This window comes from Patagioenas fasciata, chromosome 11, assembly GCF_037038585.1.
Source record: "Patagioenas fasciata isolate bPatFas1 chromosome 11, bPatFas1.hap1, whole genome shotgun sequence".
NCBI lineage: Eukaryota > Metazoa > Chordata > Aves > Columbiformes > Columbidae > Patagioenas > Patagioenas fasciata.
Window position 1 is genome coordinate 17,404,342 of NC_092530.1, and position 16,427 is coordinate 17,420,768.

Here is a 16,427-nt window from a genome sequence, read left to right on the forward strand (position 1 = left end):
GTAAGGAGTTTCCTGTTACTTGACCAAATTCATTCCATGGCTGCTTTCAGGAAAAAAAGGGCCCTAGGGCCCTAACTGACTTTTAACCTACTGATAGCTCTACATCTCTGATAAGATCTAGTAAAATTATTTTCCCTAATTTGATCAACGAAATAGTTGTCTTCTACTCACAAAGCAAGCTGATTTTTATGATGTTACTGATCGTATATGGTCTTGTTTTTTGGATGTGCTCAGCTGCTCTGCTATCCTCAATGTACATTGTGAATCACTGCTAAATAATTTGAAATGTTCTGGTTTTGTAGCCCAACTGGATCCCATGTGGAATGGTGTAAACAGCTGATAGCTGCAACCATTTCTAGCCAGATTTCAGGGTCTGTCCCATCAGAAGGTGTGTCCAGAGACTACAGGGTAAGTGCCTTGAAAAATGCATTGATTTGTTTAAGATGATAAAAGAGTGAATGATCAGGGAAGTCCTTGCTACCTTGATTATCAGGTGGTAAGTACTTAAGTGATAGCTGAATGTTTCAGAACTGGAAATATCTCATCATGCGTAGGAGTCTTTTGAATCTGCTTTGTGTTTTCCTCTATGTTTGGAATAGTGACATTGAAGTCTAGTGAATAAAAATTAAGAGAGAGGTGAAAGAAAAATGAAAAGTCAATGTTTTGAATAACATGCCAAAAGTGAGTTATCTTTTCTTTATATTATCACATCAAAAAAATTGCAAAGTAGATTAATAGTTACATGTTGGAATTTTTTCTAGTGTGTGTCATTCGGAGTACAAAATTTGGGCTCCCCAGATTTCACAAAAAATAGATGTGTATGTCTTTGTTACCATGCAAAGAACATAAATGACTATCATTTTTCATGGGGTTTCATCAGAGATAGAGAATTTGATATAAAACAAACAATCACCTTTTTCATTCCCTTCCAGCAACGTTTTTGTTACTAAAGTAGTGCTTGCACATTATGGTTTACCTAATGGGTTCCAATATGCTTTTATACCCCTGTTCTTTCATGCTTATTTGCGATTTCCTATATGCAGCCAGCCAACTGAGCTATCAAGAGCGGAGCAGGTTTCCTTCTCTTACAAACTGACACAAATCACTTGGGTTTCACGTCCCTTTAAGGAACACAGGCAGCTGCTCTCTAGATCCATTTTTCTTCCTAGATTTAAAACAGCTTCATGGTCTTCATGCAAAGTGACCACATGAAATTTTGTCTTTTTTTGGTTCTAACTAGATTTTAAATTATTTCCTGACATGCTCTGTGATTAAAAGGTTTGTTTTCCAGAAACAGCGTATTTTAGATTTTGTGACAGCAGATCAGGTTCAGCCCAAGTCTGAAGATGAATCCACAAAATGTTTTTGACGGTACTCTGCTTAAAAATTCACCTCACAGGGTTCCCGAGTTCCACACTATTGGCACAGTCAGCAGCTTATACTCATAAAAAAGTGTTGCTCTTCCACACTATGGCAGGAGAATTGCAAATGCTTACTTCAGGTCAAGGCTAACATCTTTGATAAAACATTGTGGGAAGCCTTGCATTACAGCTGTCGATGTTCTATTTGCCCTGTAGATCAAGGACTTAATTTTAGTGAAATTCAAGCTTGTAAGCTTGGTGTTCTGTTTATCTCTGAGGTAGAATGCATTCCTCTGGAATAAAGAGCACTTTTTAATTCTAAATAACCTCCTTCTCTACTCCGAACTCATCTTGGATATTAATTAACAGAAATAAGTCTTTTTAAGGCCCATTTAAAATTCTACATAATTCTCTGTTTCTTAAAAATGAAAGAAAAACAAATAAATATGCCTGGCAGTATTCAGAATTTTGTGTATAAATTCTTTTTTGACATCAGTGCGTTGCTGTGTTTCGAAAACCCATATTGGTGTATAACATAATGGAAGTTTTTATTCTAGAATATCCTTAGTTACGTTCAGGACCACTAAGAGGCTGCGTTTATTCCTTACTACTATGGAATTCACATGTAAAAAGATAATGCCCATTTATAACTCAGTTTTCCTTTGAGACATCTCTCTCTTTTGATGCATGCTGATCAGTTTTCTGGGCCTTAATTACCTTTGGTTACCTGGAATTGCTGCAATTAGAGGCTGTCTTACAACAGCTCAGAAACTTCAGGTAGGGCCAGTGGTTTGTGTTTGCTTTTGGAACTGGTCAGGCAGCTCTGTTGCTTTCTGCTGCATTTACCAGGAACTCTCTGGTTTTTAATTTCTTTCATGCTTTTTTTTTTTTTTTTTAATGTTTCAATCAATATATTTGCAAAAACAGGTGAATATATGAATTCCTGTATCATGTTACTTGGTGTAATTTACCAGAATGTAATTTAGGGGAGGATGAAACCAGATGGAAGCAAAGGGGCTGCAGATGAAATGTGGAGCACTGAGCAAGCTCCCGCTCGCCAAACCCGACAGCGACGTGATCTCACTCTGAACTCAGCTGTGTCTTTGACATACTCTCTGCCTCAAGAGTACTCCAAATGAGGGGTTCATACAAATGAAAATTTCTTAGGTTATATTAACCGAATACAGACACCTTCAGAAATAAGATGAGTTGTCGCTATCCTTGTTTTTCCATTGGAATCTAAAAAGATACAGTGGTTATGCTGTTATTGCAGGCTTGTTGTCTTCCACCTAGAAGGATTACCAGGCTCTTTCTTCTCTTTTCACAATAACACATTGTAACTGGATAAAAGGGTGATTAGGAATGAATGTTTCAAAAGAGCTTGGCATTTGTTACACCACTAAAATGAAGTGGCAAGATTGTTTTTAGACCAAAACTACTCTGCAAATGATTGCTACTAGATCTGCATAGTTTTGTTCTTTCACAATCTGGCTATAATTAAAATGTTTGGTAGTAGAGTTCTTCTGAAAAATCTGATGAAGTAAGATATAATATCTTTAACAAATCAGATCTGTATGTTTTGTTGGATAACATTTTATATTTTAACTAACAGGTGTACAGGAGGCCTGTTATACGGGTAAGATTACCTTTGGCTAGCAGTCCAACGGCCTCCTACCTGTTTGTCTTTTGTGCTGTGTGAGATCTCGGTGTGTCAAGTGTTCTTTTTTACTTCATTAATGGTTTTTATGAACAAGTCAGACCATTTTGCTATGCAGTGCAACAGCTTCTTTGCCATAGAAATGCTTTATATATGTTACAATGTTTTCGTGAGCAATAAAAGTCAACGTGTAAGAGAGCAGTATTTTAAAATTATGTTACAAATGTGCAATACTAACTTCAGTTTTATCGCATTAATTTTGACAAAATGGATGCTTGCAACTGAGGCTTACATGCTTTGGACTACAGAGTACTGTATTAGCAGCTCTAACGTGTTATCTATGCTAAAGAATATTCGTGGTAAAAGCATCACGTCTTTGTCTATCCTATTTAAATATGATACCAATTCATGCTTGCCTTTGTACATTTTACATTAATTGTTACCACCCTGTCGTAGGATTGAAAGTTATGTTTGAAGTTAGACACTAATGCAATGACCTGCATCTTTTTAATAATAATTTTGAGACTAAGTCTTACCCGTTGTTCATTGGAGATATAAAAAGAGCATGCCTTGTTTTCTTGTCCCTCTCTTGTAGTAACATTTATGGAGTGAGAAATGATCTGGATAGTGTTGTGACATTGTTCGTGAAATGTGCCCAACAGTTTTATTCAAACAAAGACCTCTTGTTCAGTCTCAAACCAAGAGATGAAGCCTGAATGATTTATTTTTCTCATCCGGTGTTTACATATTTGAAAATGATGTGTTTAGTCCAATCATACAAATTCACAAGTTGATTTTTTTTTTTAATAGAAATAATAGTTCCGGGTTGAGTAATGAAAATTGATTGTTTTTGTTCAGTTATTCATTGTTCCTTGGGAAGGCTTTGATCTTTCAATGATCTGCTGTGCTTGTCTCCTCAGTTTTTCTTTTTTGAGGGTTCTGTAGAAATGCTGTACAAAGAAAAATTGACTTTAGCAAACATTTGTAAATTTGGATTGAAGCTGATTTTAAAGTCTATCAAGTGAGGTCTTTGCATGTGAACTGGGAATAATAGACTGTCATGAACACAACTTTGCTCCAGTTAATAAAAAAAGAAGGCAGAAGAACAATTTTGTCTGAAAGTATTAAAACAATTACTTCATATGACCCCATGACATTTGTCCTTCTTTCTGAAGCATGCAGGGACCTTATGTTTATTAAAGAGATTTAATTAATATTCAGGAGTCACTGCCAATATGATGTGAAAGTAAATTAACATGAAAATGTGAATTATTTGCATGTTTTGCTATTCGGGGTAATTTTAGGTTCCATAAAGTTACTGACTAGGTTCCCAGCAACAACACAGAAGTTACTGGAAAAATACATGAAACAAAAAAGCTGAAAAGTTAAATTAAAAACATGTTTACACACTAAAGCATTTTTTAAATTGTCTAGATACTTCTATTTGATGTTGACCTCTTTCTTCCTTGAAAGATTGCATGAATTTCCCCCTAATGCTACCATTGCAAGCTGTACTCAATTTCTTCTCTTGATAAGCATGTGGCATACTTTTAATTCATTTTCTTCACTATAAGGTTGTTTGTCTTAAAAAGACAGTGCATACTTTTATGTTCTTATCTACCAGCACTGACTTTCTCATGAAGAAGGGAGTAAATTTTTCATTTTGTGTTGTGCCAAATAACATTAAAAGGATAGTGCTAATAGCTTGGATTCCCTTTTGTGAAAGCAGTTTGTGCCAGGAGTGGACGATTTTGACTAGCTAAACTGGAGTTAAAGTATATGCTGTCTTTTTAAAGAAAGAAAGAAACAAGAAAAGATTCTGTCCTTTCACCTGTTGTCTGCATGTTTTTTCCTGTTACTTCTCTCTTGCCCTACTGCTGCCTCATGCAAAGCAGGAGATTCAGGATGGACACAATGGCTTTCATTCTGAAGCAGAACCTGATCAGGTGGCAAGTTTTACTCATCTTTCATTCATTAACTGTGTAGCAAGGTACTATATATTAGTACTTGTACGGTACATAGAAATCTTATATTTCTCATGTAAGAGAATCCATAGAAAGAATTTAGTGTGTTAACTGGTTATTTTCTAGGTAGGTTTTTTGTGTAGTGTAATGTAGTCTAAAATGTAATACTGCAGGTAAGCCCCTATCTGACAGAGCACATCTTGCTTTGGAAGTATTGGCTAATTCTCTACACATGATCTTCTTTTCTGATTGGGTGCTAAATATAAAGTTCTGTTAGTTTCCAAGAAAATCTAAAGCCAGAGATCAATTTAAATATCTTCAGGAATTATTGATTAGTGAGGGCAGAAAGATTCTACAAATTATCTGTATTTGGATCAGAGCTGTAATACAAGGGAAGAGTTATTTCTTTACTGCAACATAGCTCATTATATTTATTCTCACTTCAGGATGTAAAAAGTTGAAACCTTAATGTCTCATGATGTTGACCCAAGAGAGGTCACTTTCTCACGTGGTCCTTAAAAGTACCTCAAACACTTCTATTCTTAACTAAAATCCTAAGTACATTTGCAATCTTAGCTGCCAACAAAGGACCCAAAGGACTGATCTTGTATCATTCAGGAATGAAGCCATTTGACTAAGTGAAAATGTATGGAACTAGTCCTTATTATAAAATTGGTAATTGTTCTTCTGTATTTCATTATTACTTCATTCTTAATCTGACCTTCTGGATCCAAAATTCTTATAATGGACCTCTTCCATAACCTGTGGCACTCAGTACAGTATTGATTGAAATAGGACATTGTGGAGTGTTTCTGACTTCTCGCTATCAAATATACAAAGTTAAAATGTTAAATAAATAAAGCTTCTGCCATATAATTCTCTCAGATGAAAGTACTCAAATATTAAATAAACAACTTTAAGAGTATAAACAAATCATATGAGCTTTAAAGTGTTCTCAAGTAGATAAAATACCCCAAATAATACCTGCACTTAGCAAAAGACTAACAAATTATTAATCACAAATTTGGGCTGATATTGTTCATGTTTTTGTATGCTATATGTAGCTAGCATGTGAAACTAATTGTTGCATAAATGCTTTATTACTAATATGTTACTAACTTGTATGTCTGTGTAATATTTACAATACCAATTTTGAAGGAGAGGGGTTGTTGTGTTTTGTTTGGTTTGGTTTGGGTTTTTTTACTATGGTACTGTTTAATACAGTTGTGCCTTGTAAAAAAGATGCACTTTTTGCGTTCCAGTAATCTGATAGTAAAAGCACTTTGCATTAAAATGTATCGATGTAGTACAGATGGAAAGTGAGATTTACTCATGGTTTTGGATTTCTGCCAGGCACTGCGGGATGGAAACAAACTAGCACAGATGGAAGAGGCTCCACTTTTTCCTGGAGAATCAATCAAAGTTATTGGTAAACCTACTATTGAGTACTGCAGTGAATACTGTTAAATCACTGGTTTATTTATTTAAAAACAGAATATTATTTCATTTAGAATTTTCTTATTTTAATTTAATGCCACTTTAGATTACTCAATTTGATGTGAATTTCTTTTGTCTTTTAAATCCAAATGTAGGAAGGAGAAATCAGTTCCAGAGGATGACTTGCTCCATATAGATAAATCATTATTTTTCTAGAGTTAGTTTGTTCCATGTAGGTGTATGTGTTGTATTTTTGCTTGAGGATGCCAAGGATTATGTCTCAGATTCAAAAGCTTCGAAATTGTGATAGTAAAGAAGATGACATGGACAACTTCGTTTCCAGTTCTTAATGGGTGTTATTTCTCTTTGGCCTGTAAGGGCAAGCTGTGCGTTAGCAGTACAGTGCTTGGCTAGAAAAGAGTACAAACTCTTTCAAACAAAAGTGAAAATGAAGATATGGGCATTTCCTTGGAGGTCAGTTGCGTGCACATCAGAGATTGCCTGTTTGGATGCAGTCTGGGGTGAGGTGGGTGCTCTACACCCTGGGGCAGGGAGCGGAGCCGCTGCAGCTGCAAACGGCCCCGGGTGCTCCTGCAGCCCCTGAGCTGCCCCCGCATCCCCTGAGCTGCCCCCAGCCCCGCTTACTCCATAGTTGCTGAGCAGCAGCAGGACTGGGGAATTCGATTGTTTTCATTGTTGAGATACAGATGGCTCTTTCAGTCCTGGCAGTATTAGAAAAGCAGGCTTTCCTGTAGAGGTTTAGCGTCAAAATCTTGCAGAACTGCAACAATAGTGCTGTTTTAAAATAGAAATAGATTTTTATGGAACAAATGTCTGTAATAGTAAAACAAAGCTTTAATTGCTCTGTTTTCCAGCTAAAGATGTTATGTATATCTGTCCATTTATGGGAGCAGTCAGTGGTACACTAACAGTGACGGACTTCAGAATGTATATCAAAAGTGTTGAAAGGGTAAGACTTCACTATCTGTCTGCATATTGTTTTGGGTAGGAAACTGAAATTTACTGAAGTAGATTTCAGAAAGTGACAAATTTGGTGTAAGTGAAGCATGATGTTCCACAGCAGTCTGTTAAATAGGAATTATATAATAGTTGACTCTGATGAAACATACATGAGTAATTTTAGTTTATGTTCCTCTTAATGTGACGGAATTCATTTGTTTTATACACAAATTTCAGGATCCACCTTTTGTTGTTGATGTTCCCCTTGGAGTCATAAGTAGAGTTGAAAAAATTGGAGTACAGAGCCATGGAGAGAACTCGTGTGGTATAGAAATAGTTTGCAAGGTATGGCGTGATAGATATTTATTCGTATTATTTTAATTTCATTTTTTCTATAAGAGGAATCTGCATGCACGTGTGCTGGTTTTCTGTCTGCTCAGTTCCCTGTATTTGAACCCAGCTTCATTTAGATAATGTATTTCAGTTCCTCTTATGATACTTGCAGTCTCAAACACTTCTGCCTTTTGTCCCAACAGTTAATTCAAAGGACTATTTTTATGATATCTACAGCTCAGATGATGAACCTAGTCATGCAATACGAACACTTACAGAACTCTGTTCTAATGTGGGTTAGATATGTCAGTGACTTGGTGCTACAAATACGCCTTCAATCAAATTTCTTACAACTGTTTGTTTTGTTTTAATTCATGATAGAGTGAAATAATGTAACTTATTTTTGACAGGATATGAGAAATTTGCGGCTGGCCTATAAACAGGAAGAGCAGAACAGACTGGAAATTTTTGAAAACCTGGTAACACGTGCATTTCCTGTGTCTAATGGGCTGGTAAGTCTTAAGATGTAGAGGAGGCTGTCACTGGCTCTTTTCTTTTTGGAAAGTGTAGGTGGGGAAGTACAAGGGCTGTATAACAAACATAGAAATGTTGATTCTTAAAATCTGTTCCAGAATGGGCAAGCTACTCTGGCCCAATTTCCTTTTTGCATTAATTCATAGAACATTATACTCTGTCCTGCTATCGCTGAAGTTAGTTTATCTGTACATAACCCTTGAGATCTAGATTTGCTTAATGTTGCAGATTAAAAATATGTATGAATCGACTCATTTTCTGCAGTAGATAATTTGGCCTAAAAGTTCTGCCCTAAACAAGAAATAGGTGCAATTAGTCTTGTTATTAGTTAGCTGCAGAATGCTACTTAATTTGCATCTGTGGGTAAGTAATTGGTTGGGAAGTAGGAGACCAATTTTCTCATCCCGGCTTTGCCACTGATGTGTTGTATGATCACAGACACGTAACTTCTACTCTCTCTGTTTCCTATCTTGATTTTGTCAATTATATAGCATGTACTTGGAGGAGGAAACTGTCTTTCATTTTCTTTGTAGCACAGGGTTGTCCAGTTTTGACTGAAGCTTTCACGTCTGCTGTTAGAGAGTTTTAGAAGTGTTACATTTAAAATATTATGAAGTTTACTCCTCTGGAAATTATCGTGCATACAGCCCATCAGACAGTAATTTATGCTTTTGCTGTGTTTTCTTTAGCCTCTTTTTGCATTCAGCTATAAAGAAAAGTTTGCTGTTAATGGCTGGAAAGTGTATGATCCAATTGCAGAATATAAGAGGCAGGTAAGTTATATAAGTGCTTCGTGTATTACGTTTTTCTTCATCTCCCCCAGAGCCATTTAAACAAGAAAAAAATACTCAAGAAAACCCAAAATTTTCAGCTCAAGCTACATACAGAGTCTATCTAGATCTCATGTTTAGATAATAAAATGCAAGTGACCTGACTTTGAGAGTCAAGTTGGTCTGTATTAAGATGTGTTCTTAAATCCACATTTTCCAAGTGCTGTTTCTAGAAAATGTAGACTTTATAAAAATTTGATTTTGAATAAGCGATATTAAACAGAAAAGTCAATGTTGTTTGTCATGGTAAGCTTACAGTTTCCTAGTGGCAAAAATATTTTTATTTCACTATACGAACAATCACTTTTTATCTGAGTGAGCAGTCTCTTTGAACGGTTGTCCTGCATATCAGTTTTAAAAATAAGAAATAGGAAAGACTTTCAGTGTTTTGGTTTAAGATTTATTATGAAGACCTAAAGCTTATAGCTTATTTAAAAGAAAAATGTAGACACTTTTTTTTAAAGTAGGTAGCATATAAAACTTTTCGTTGCCCCGAACTGAGATATATAAAGGTCTAACCTGAAAAATACAAACATGTTTTGCTTTCATACAGGGCTTGCCCAATGAGAGCTGGAAAATATCCAAAATTAACAGCTCTTATGAGCTTTGTGACACATATCCTGCTGTTCTTGTTGTGCCAACCAGCGTAAAGGATGATGACCTCTCAAAAGTGGCAGCTTTTAGAGCAAAAGGCAGAGTTCCAGTAAGTGAAACTTCTACAAGGAGATATAAGTGCTCTACAAATTTGTAGCTTATAAGAAATTATCAGGGTTCTTTTAGGCTTTGTTTTTTGTTTTTTGTTTTTTTTTTTAATAGCAGTGGGCTGGCTTCCTTCCTAAAAGTGGGGAGCAAAGAAAGAAGAATTAGACTTGATGGGTTTAGAGCTGAAGAGAGTAGCTCAAATGTGATTATTGTGCCAGTAATAATTTTTATTTGGAGTTAACACTTCTAAGCCACAGTAATATCTGATGCTAATTCACATATTAGCTTGTGTTCTGATTTGGTGTGGAATGTGTTACAGCCAGTGGCGGGGTTTTTCTGAGAACAGACAAATTTTGCAGGTAGCACAAGAACCCCTTCAAATATGGTAGAAGGTGACAATTTTCATGCTATAGATCTGCTTAGCAAGGTAGTGTGCAGGTCCATAGACTTCCATGTGGAAGCAGCTTTTCTTCCTCTATTGTTCTTTTTTTTCCCCCCTAATTAGTAAGAGGGAGTAGCAGGCTTAGTTTTTATTAGAAATAAAATCTAAGATGTTTAGAATCACTTTGTATTTCAAGCTCATATTTGAGATGAGCAGTACTAGTGTGCTGTCAATATTGGTTTCCATCAGTTTGTCCTTAAATTTGTGTTTCTGATTCGCTGGGAAATTATGCCACATAGTCAGTGTGACTGCCTAATTTCACTCTGGTCTGCTGCTTCTATATTAGTATAGCAAACTAAAATGATTTTGTTTTATTCCAGGTCTTATCCTGGATTCATCCTGAGAGCCAAGCAACAATAACTCGATGCAGTCAGCCATCAGTAGGCCCAAATGATAAGCGTTGCAAAGAAGATGAAAAATATTTGCAGACGATTATGGATGCCAATGCTCAGTCACATAAACTTATTATCTTTGATGCCAGACAGAATAGTGTTGCAGATACAAACAAGGTAGGTTGGTATCATAACCAGCATTAGCAGTTCTATCTTTATGAGAAGGCTGAAAATTGAGTAAGAGATGAGGATGAGGAGAACTTGGTGTTGAAAAGTGATAAAAAAGGCTCTCTAAAAAGGACACAGGAAGGAAGGTAAGTTGCTTGTAGCATTCTGGAAAGCCCAGCAGGAATTGAAGGCAGCATGAAGACACAGCAGAGAAATGATGCAGTAAAGCCCACAGAAGACCAAAGGTTTCAGTAGTAAAAAGAGGAAGGTGTATGGGTGTATTGTCAAGTGTAGCCTAAAATAAATACCCTAGTGCTTCTTAGGAAAACAAAAGCCAAAATACGTTGTTATGAGTATTAAAATAATCCTTTATCTCAGAAAATCCTGAAATGTGACTCTCTCAACCTTATACTGAAGTCCTGTACATGTTCTTTACTTTATCTGTTTTTACTTTTTGAATGACAGGCAAAAGGTGGAGGATATGAAAGTGAAAGTGCCTACCCAAATGCAGAGCTGGTCTTTCTGGAAATTCATAATATACATGTAATGAGAGAATCCCTGCGTAAACTTAAAGAAATAGTTTATCCTACTATTGATGAGACTCGGTGGTTATCAAATGTGGACTCCACACATTGGCTGGAATATATAAGGGTAAAATACTTTTGATGTGAAATATCACTTTTTTTTAAACCATGTTTTTAACTTACATTTCTGAAAATATTACAAAAATCATGTCTAGATTCAAGCCTGTTGCTTTGATCAGGATAATTATGTAAAAAAGCTTTATTTTTAATGGTCACTTAGAATATAGCATTTTAAACATTCCATAATAACTTTGTATTTCCAGTTTTATGTATGGTAGGTAATGAGTTAATTCCTAATAGCACAGTATCGTATTTAGTGTTGGATAATGTTTTATTTTATTGAGAGGGAATATTTGTGAGCAGTCCAGGGTTATCCTTGCTTTTTGGAAGAATGCCCTGGGAACTTCAGATAATATTTGAACAACTGCCAAAAGGACTTGACTGTGAATTCTGCAGTCTTTCTCATCCTTCCCTCCTTCAATGCAATGTTAGTGTCCATGTGTCAGGCACCTACATTTTCATGGGTTGTTTATAGTCAGTGCTCTACTGGGTTATAATCTGCTCTATTATTTAATACAACATTAAAATAAATCACTACCATTCTCAGTTTTAACAGTCTGTTTCACTAACCTTTGAAAAGCTTTTAGAACACATTATTTCATTACCACATTAATTCCCCTGTTTATGATGAATGAGAATGGAGTGGAATTTGTGTTATTAGCAACTGGCTCAAATGTCACTCATGCAAAACATATTTGGGACTGTTCATTAGTTTTACTCTTCTATTAACTGGTGCTTGCTAACTGCTGCAGGAGAACCAGTAGAGGGAGCAAACACTTCAGAATTAAACAAATTTAATGATCTTTTGGGAACAGTTTAATTTTTGTATTCTCTTGAAGCTGTACTATTTCAAACAGCTTTGAGAATTGAGTATCTGGAAACCTTCTCTTATCACCTTTCCAGGGCTCAAGTGGTGGCAGGAATGGACCTCGATACCACTGCTGCTCGGATGACAATAGCATAACAATTTGAAATTTCACTTAAATTATTTTAAAGAGTTGACACGTGTAACATTCTTCATTAATCTGTCCCATAAGTGATACTTCACGTTATGGTATTGATGGCTCAAACTGCAGTCTGATTTCTTAGAAGCTGACATTAGTGTGTTAACGGTGTTGATATCATCTTGTGTATTTATCCGAGAATTGCTTGCCTTCCTGTTTGATTTGACTTGTAATAGCGATCAAGAAATCCACAGCTTTACTCTAACACATCTTCTGTTTTCTGGGCTCAGATCAGTGTGTCTGTGTCCCAGTTTAATGCGATGCATTACTGGAAGTTCACCTTCCTGGCCCTGGGCACCTACAGCACTTTGAATCTGGTCCAGGAGTGTCTGGGGAAGCACCAATAGTGTCTCTCTGTGTGTGTAGAGACAGTAGTAATGCAGGAGTAGAGTCACTTGGTGCTTTTTGCACATGCAGGATGTTTCCTTCTGCCCTCCAGGGTACTTTCTGTCTTTCAGGGTAGAACTTGTGCTATTAATTTTAAACCATTCTCATTTTCTAAACCAATCCAAAGCCAGCTATTCATTAGGAGTCTTAACTGAAATATTGTGGTTTGCTAAGTTTTGAAACATCTATAAAGAATAATAATAGTTTGTGGAGGAAACTGTTTTCTAAAGGATTTTGTCCAAAGTAGATTAAAATGCTTCACCTACTCCACAGATATTTACTGAATTAATAGTTACTCTGGTTTCTGTTTCCCATTCTCTGCCTATTGCCTGTATCTCTTATATCCTTTTAGGTTTGGCTGTATTCTTTCAAAGGCATCTGTGTTCTCTTAAGGACAATTTAGAGCAAACTATGGCATACCTATATGTTATATAGATTAGTTTTCTGCCTTTATTGAAGACCAAACTTTAAATATTTGCACCTTTTTTAGTACAGTAGAACTTTGTAACTGAAGTAATTGACAATTAACTAGCTCAGATCATAAGCTCTGTTCTCCCATAGATGCATTTGTGTGGTTTCTTGATATTTCCATCCTGGCATCCTTCAGTTTTACCATAAAAGATACGATCAGTGAAAGATAATCTATGAAAATTGTCTCTAAAGCGTGGTTCTTGAAAAAGCTTTGAAGACTGATCTTGTCAACAGCTTCTGCAGGGGATGCTGTCTTTCCTGCTTCCCAGAAGATGTTTTTGCATGCCTGGGAAGGGAAAAATGCAAGTATTTTGCGAGATTCCACTTTCTGATGTTGGAATGCAGAATAGGAATTTCTCTGTTATCCTGTTCTAGTGGTTGGCTTTTTCCACATATTTTTCAGTGTCATGATAGGTCATGTTACAGAGACAAATCTTCACAGCAGACAGATTATCCAGGATTTTAAGAAACTACAGAGCAGCAGAAGAGAACAAGAGAGAGTATTTTTGTGAGGGAGAATAACAAATTCACACAGGTGATCTGAGCCCTGTGTCATCTCCATCCTTGGCTCTCCAGCGCGCTTCTGAATCCACGCTGCTCATGGCTTCGGTATAATGTGGACTTCATGCACCAACAGCTCAGCACAGGCTCTCAGCGAGGCAGCGCTGGATTTGTTTGGATTGTATTTTTATTCAGATTAGCTGGATAGTTTGTCCCTTTCTTTAAACTTAGTAGTTGAGAACTGAAAGCTGGGGAAGAAAGAGTGATTGATTACTGTGAAAATGAACTTTAAAAACATCGAATTCAGTTTTTTGAATAAGTTAATGTGTCTTTTCATAATGATGCAGAATTTCAGATTAAATTTAGAGAAGGATTCCCAGGGTCTTTGGCTACATGCTACAAATAAAGGAGAACTGGTAAGAATTCCCTCCTGAACAACAGAGTGCACACAGTTTTTGTACCTCTAGGAGTAGGCATACCACTATCTGGAGAGCTCCGATTTAAAACAATGTTGTCCAGATGATTATGTAATTAATCTTAAATTTTAAAGTATATTAACCTGAAGAGTATAAAAATTATAACTTTTTTATAGTGTTTTGATTACTATTTAATATGCATGTTGATTTTTGTTTATTAAAGATGCTTCTCGCTGGAGCAGTAAGAATTGCGGATAAAATTGAATCTGGTAAAACATCTGTAGTGGTACATTGCAGTGATGGCTGGGATCGAACTGCACAGCTTACTGCGCTGGCTATGCTTATGCTGGACAGCTATTACAGAACTATCAAGGGGTTTGAAGTTCTTATAGAAAAAGAGTGGATAAGTTTTGGACACCGATTTGCAATGGTAAGCTGAAAGATTTAGTGTGCAGTTTGTCACCTGCAGGGCTTTTCTTTTCAATAGCATGTTTTGTCACTGTACTCCGCTGCATTTTAGTTATCATCTCTGGTGTCCTTCTTCTAATGGTGGGAGTGTGTCAGAGAATTGTGACCTGTTCATTTTTAACAGGAAATCTGTATGTGAGGTATAATATAAAGTAAATAAGAATTAAGTGGCTTCAACATAATAGTTAAAAAAATCACGTTTTTTTATGAGTAAGAGAGCTTGTAACACATTGCTTCATCTTTAGCAATCTTATGAATGGAGAAACAAGGAAAACAAAGTGTCTAGAAGGTAAAATTGCTGGAGCCATTACTCCAGTTTAAGGATGAAGTGTTTATTTAACACATGGGCTAGTGGGGAATTAGGACATAAATTATTATGACATTTTGTGGGCTCTGAATCTAAGATGGTTTAGGAGAAATCACATGTAGTTATGGCAGGTGGATATGGTATAACTGTTGTTTCAGTACAGTCTTAGTAAATACCTACCAGTTTGACCCATTGGTATAATAGAAATAAGTGGCTGTGCAGTGAAAGATGGGGAAACAACTGGCACAGCTTTGACCAAGTGTCTTTCTAGCTCTACTCAGTAGCAAAGGCATGTCCATAAATGAATATTGGGATGCATTTTTAGTAGTTGAAAAATACAGGTTAGCATTATGGAAGATTTGCTTGTCTTGTTCACCATTGGAACATGTTTAAGAGTTACTCAGCTTTGAAGTGTTGTGATGGTACTGCAAATACACACACTAGACTGAAACGCAAAACTTGTTTTGACTTTCAGCGAGTAGGACATGGAGATGATGATCATGCTGATGCAGACAGATCTCCCATCTTCCTTCAGTTCATCGACTGTGTTTGGCAAATGACAAAGCAGGTAAAATTCTTAAGAATGTATTTCTATGAGGTCTCAGTCTTTACCTTGGAAATGTAATTCACGTAGGAGAACACATTCCTTTGTAGAGCAGTAGCGTGTTTCCCTGAAGCTGGTCGTGCTATGGCTGCACCATGCGAACATAGGGAAGCTTTTTGCTCCTAGTAAGATACAAGGAGCTAGAGTGGAAGTATTGACTTGAACCCAAAATACTAGGAGTCCTTTTTGTTTAAAATAGGCTTTAAAAGGATCTTCTGATTATGTAAATGAGGATTATTGATGAGATAAATTATTTATATTGCGTATGCACTGGTGGAGTAAATGTTTGTATGGATATATATTGTCCTTAAGAAACAGCAAAAATCCAGGCTGACTTTTGAACGGAGGGGAGGAGACGGTTCTTCTATATATGTTTTGAATGTGAAATGTAAGTTAATGTTGGCATCATTATGCATACAGGATGGCATTTCTAACATACAAGCCTATTCTCAGACAAGTTTTCCTACTTCCAACACTGTTTTTACCTCAGAATCAGGGGAGATCTTTGAAACCAGTGATATTTAAGATATCAAAATATCAAAGTTCTCATTTCTTTTCAGAATATGTGAAATTATAGAACGGCTTTAGCCTTCGTTTTGCTTATTTGTACCTCCATGAGCATCAGTTTTTCTGAGTTTTTATGTTGCTGTTCTTTAATGAGGTTACTGAAGTAGGTGGTCCACATGAAGGCTTTATTTTCAAGTAAATTAGAAGTGCTTGACTCTTTCTTTTCTTTTTCCTTCTCCTTCTCCTTCTCCTTCTCCTTCTCCTTCTCCTTCTCCTTCTCCTTCTCCTTTTCCTTCTCCTTCTCCTTCTCCTTCTCCTTCTCCTTCTCCTTCTCCTTCTCCTTCTCCTTCTCCTTCTCCTTCTCCTTCTCCTTCTCCTTTTCCTTTTTTTTTTCTTCT

General features: G+C 36.3%; 1 protein-coding gene across 3 annotated transcripts in view; it reads left to right on the top strand.

Moving 5' to 3' along the window:
• Positions 1-16,427, top strand: part of MTMR1 (myotubularin related protein 1) — a 37,427-nt gene that overhangs the window by 2,718 nt on the left and 18,282 nt on the right. Inside the window, exons 2-13 of one of the 3 annotated variants that reach the window (XM_065846327.2) lie at positions 303-408; positions 2,974-2,997; positions 6,336-6,411; positions 7,295-7,389; positions 7,617-7,724; positions 8,123-8,224; positions 8,936-9,019; positions 9,630-9,779; positions 10,541-10,729; positions 11,186-11,371; positions 14,367-14,573; positions 15,394-15,486. In XM_065846327.2, the coding sequence (XP_065702399.1) occupies positions 303-408; positions 2,974-2,997; positions 6,336-6,411; positions 7,295-7,389; positions 7,617-7,724; positions 8,123-8,224; positions 8,936-9,019; positions 9,630-9,779; positions 10,541-10,729; positions 11,186-11,371; positions 14,367-14,573; positions 15,394-15,486 (1,420 nt within the window). Of the gene's footprint in view, positions 1-302; positions 409-2,973; positions 2,998-4,913; positions 4,965-6,335; positions 6,412-7,294; positions 7,390-7,616; positions 7,725-8,122; positions 8,225-8,935; positions 9,020-9,629; positions 9,780-10,540; positions 10,730-11,185; positions 11,372-14,366; positions 14,574-15,393; positions 15,487-16,427 lie in introns of all 3 variants that reach the window. The other 2 variants (XM_065846326.2, XM_065846328.2) reach the window with 2 other exon arrangements.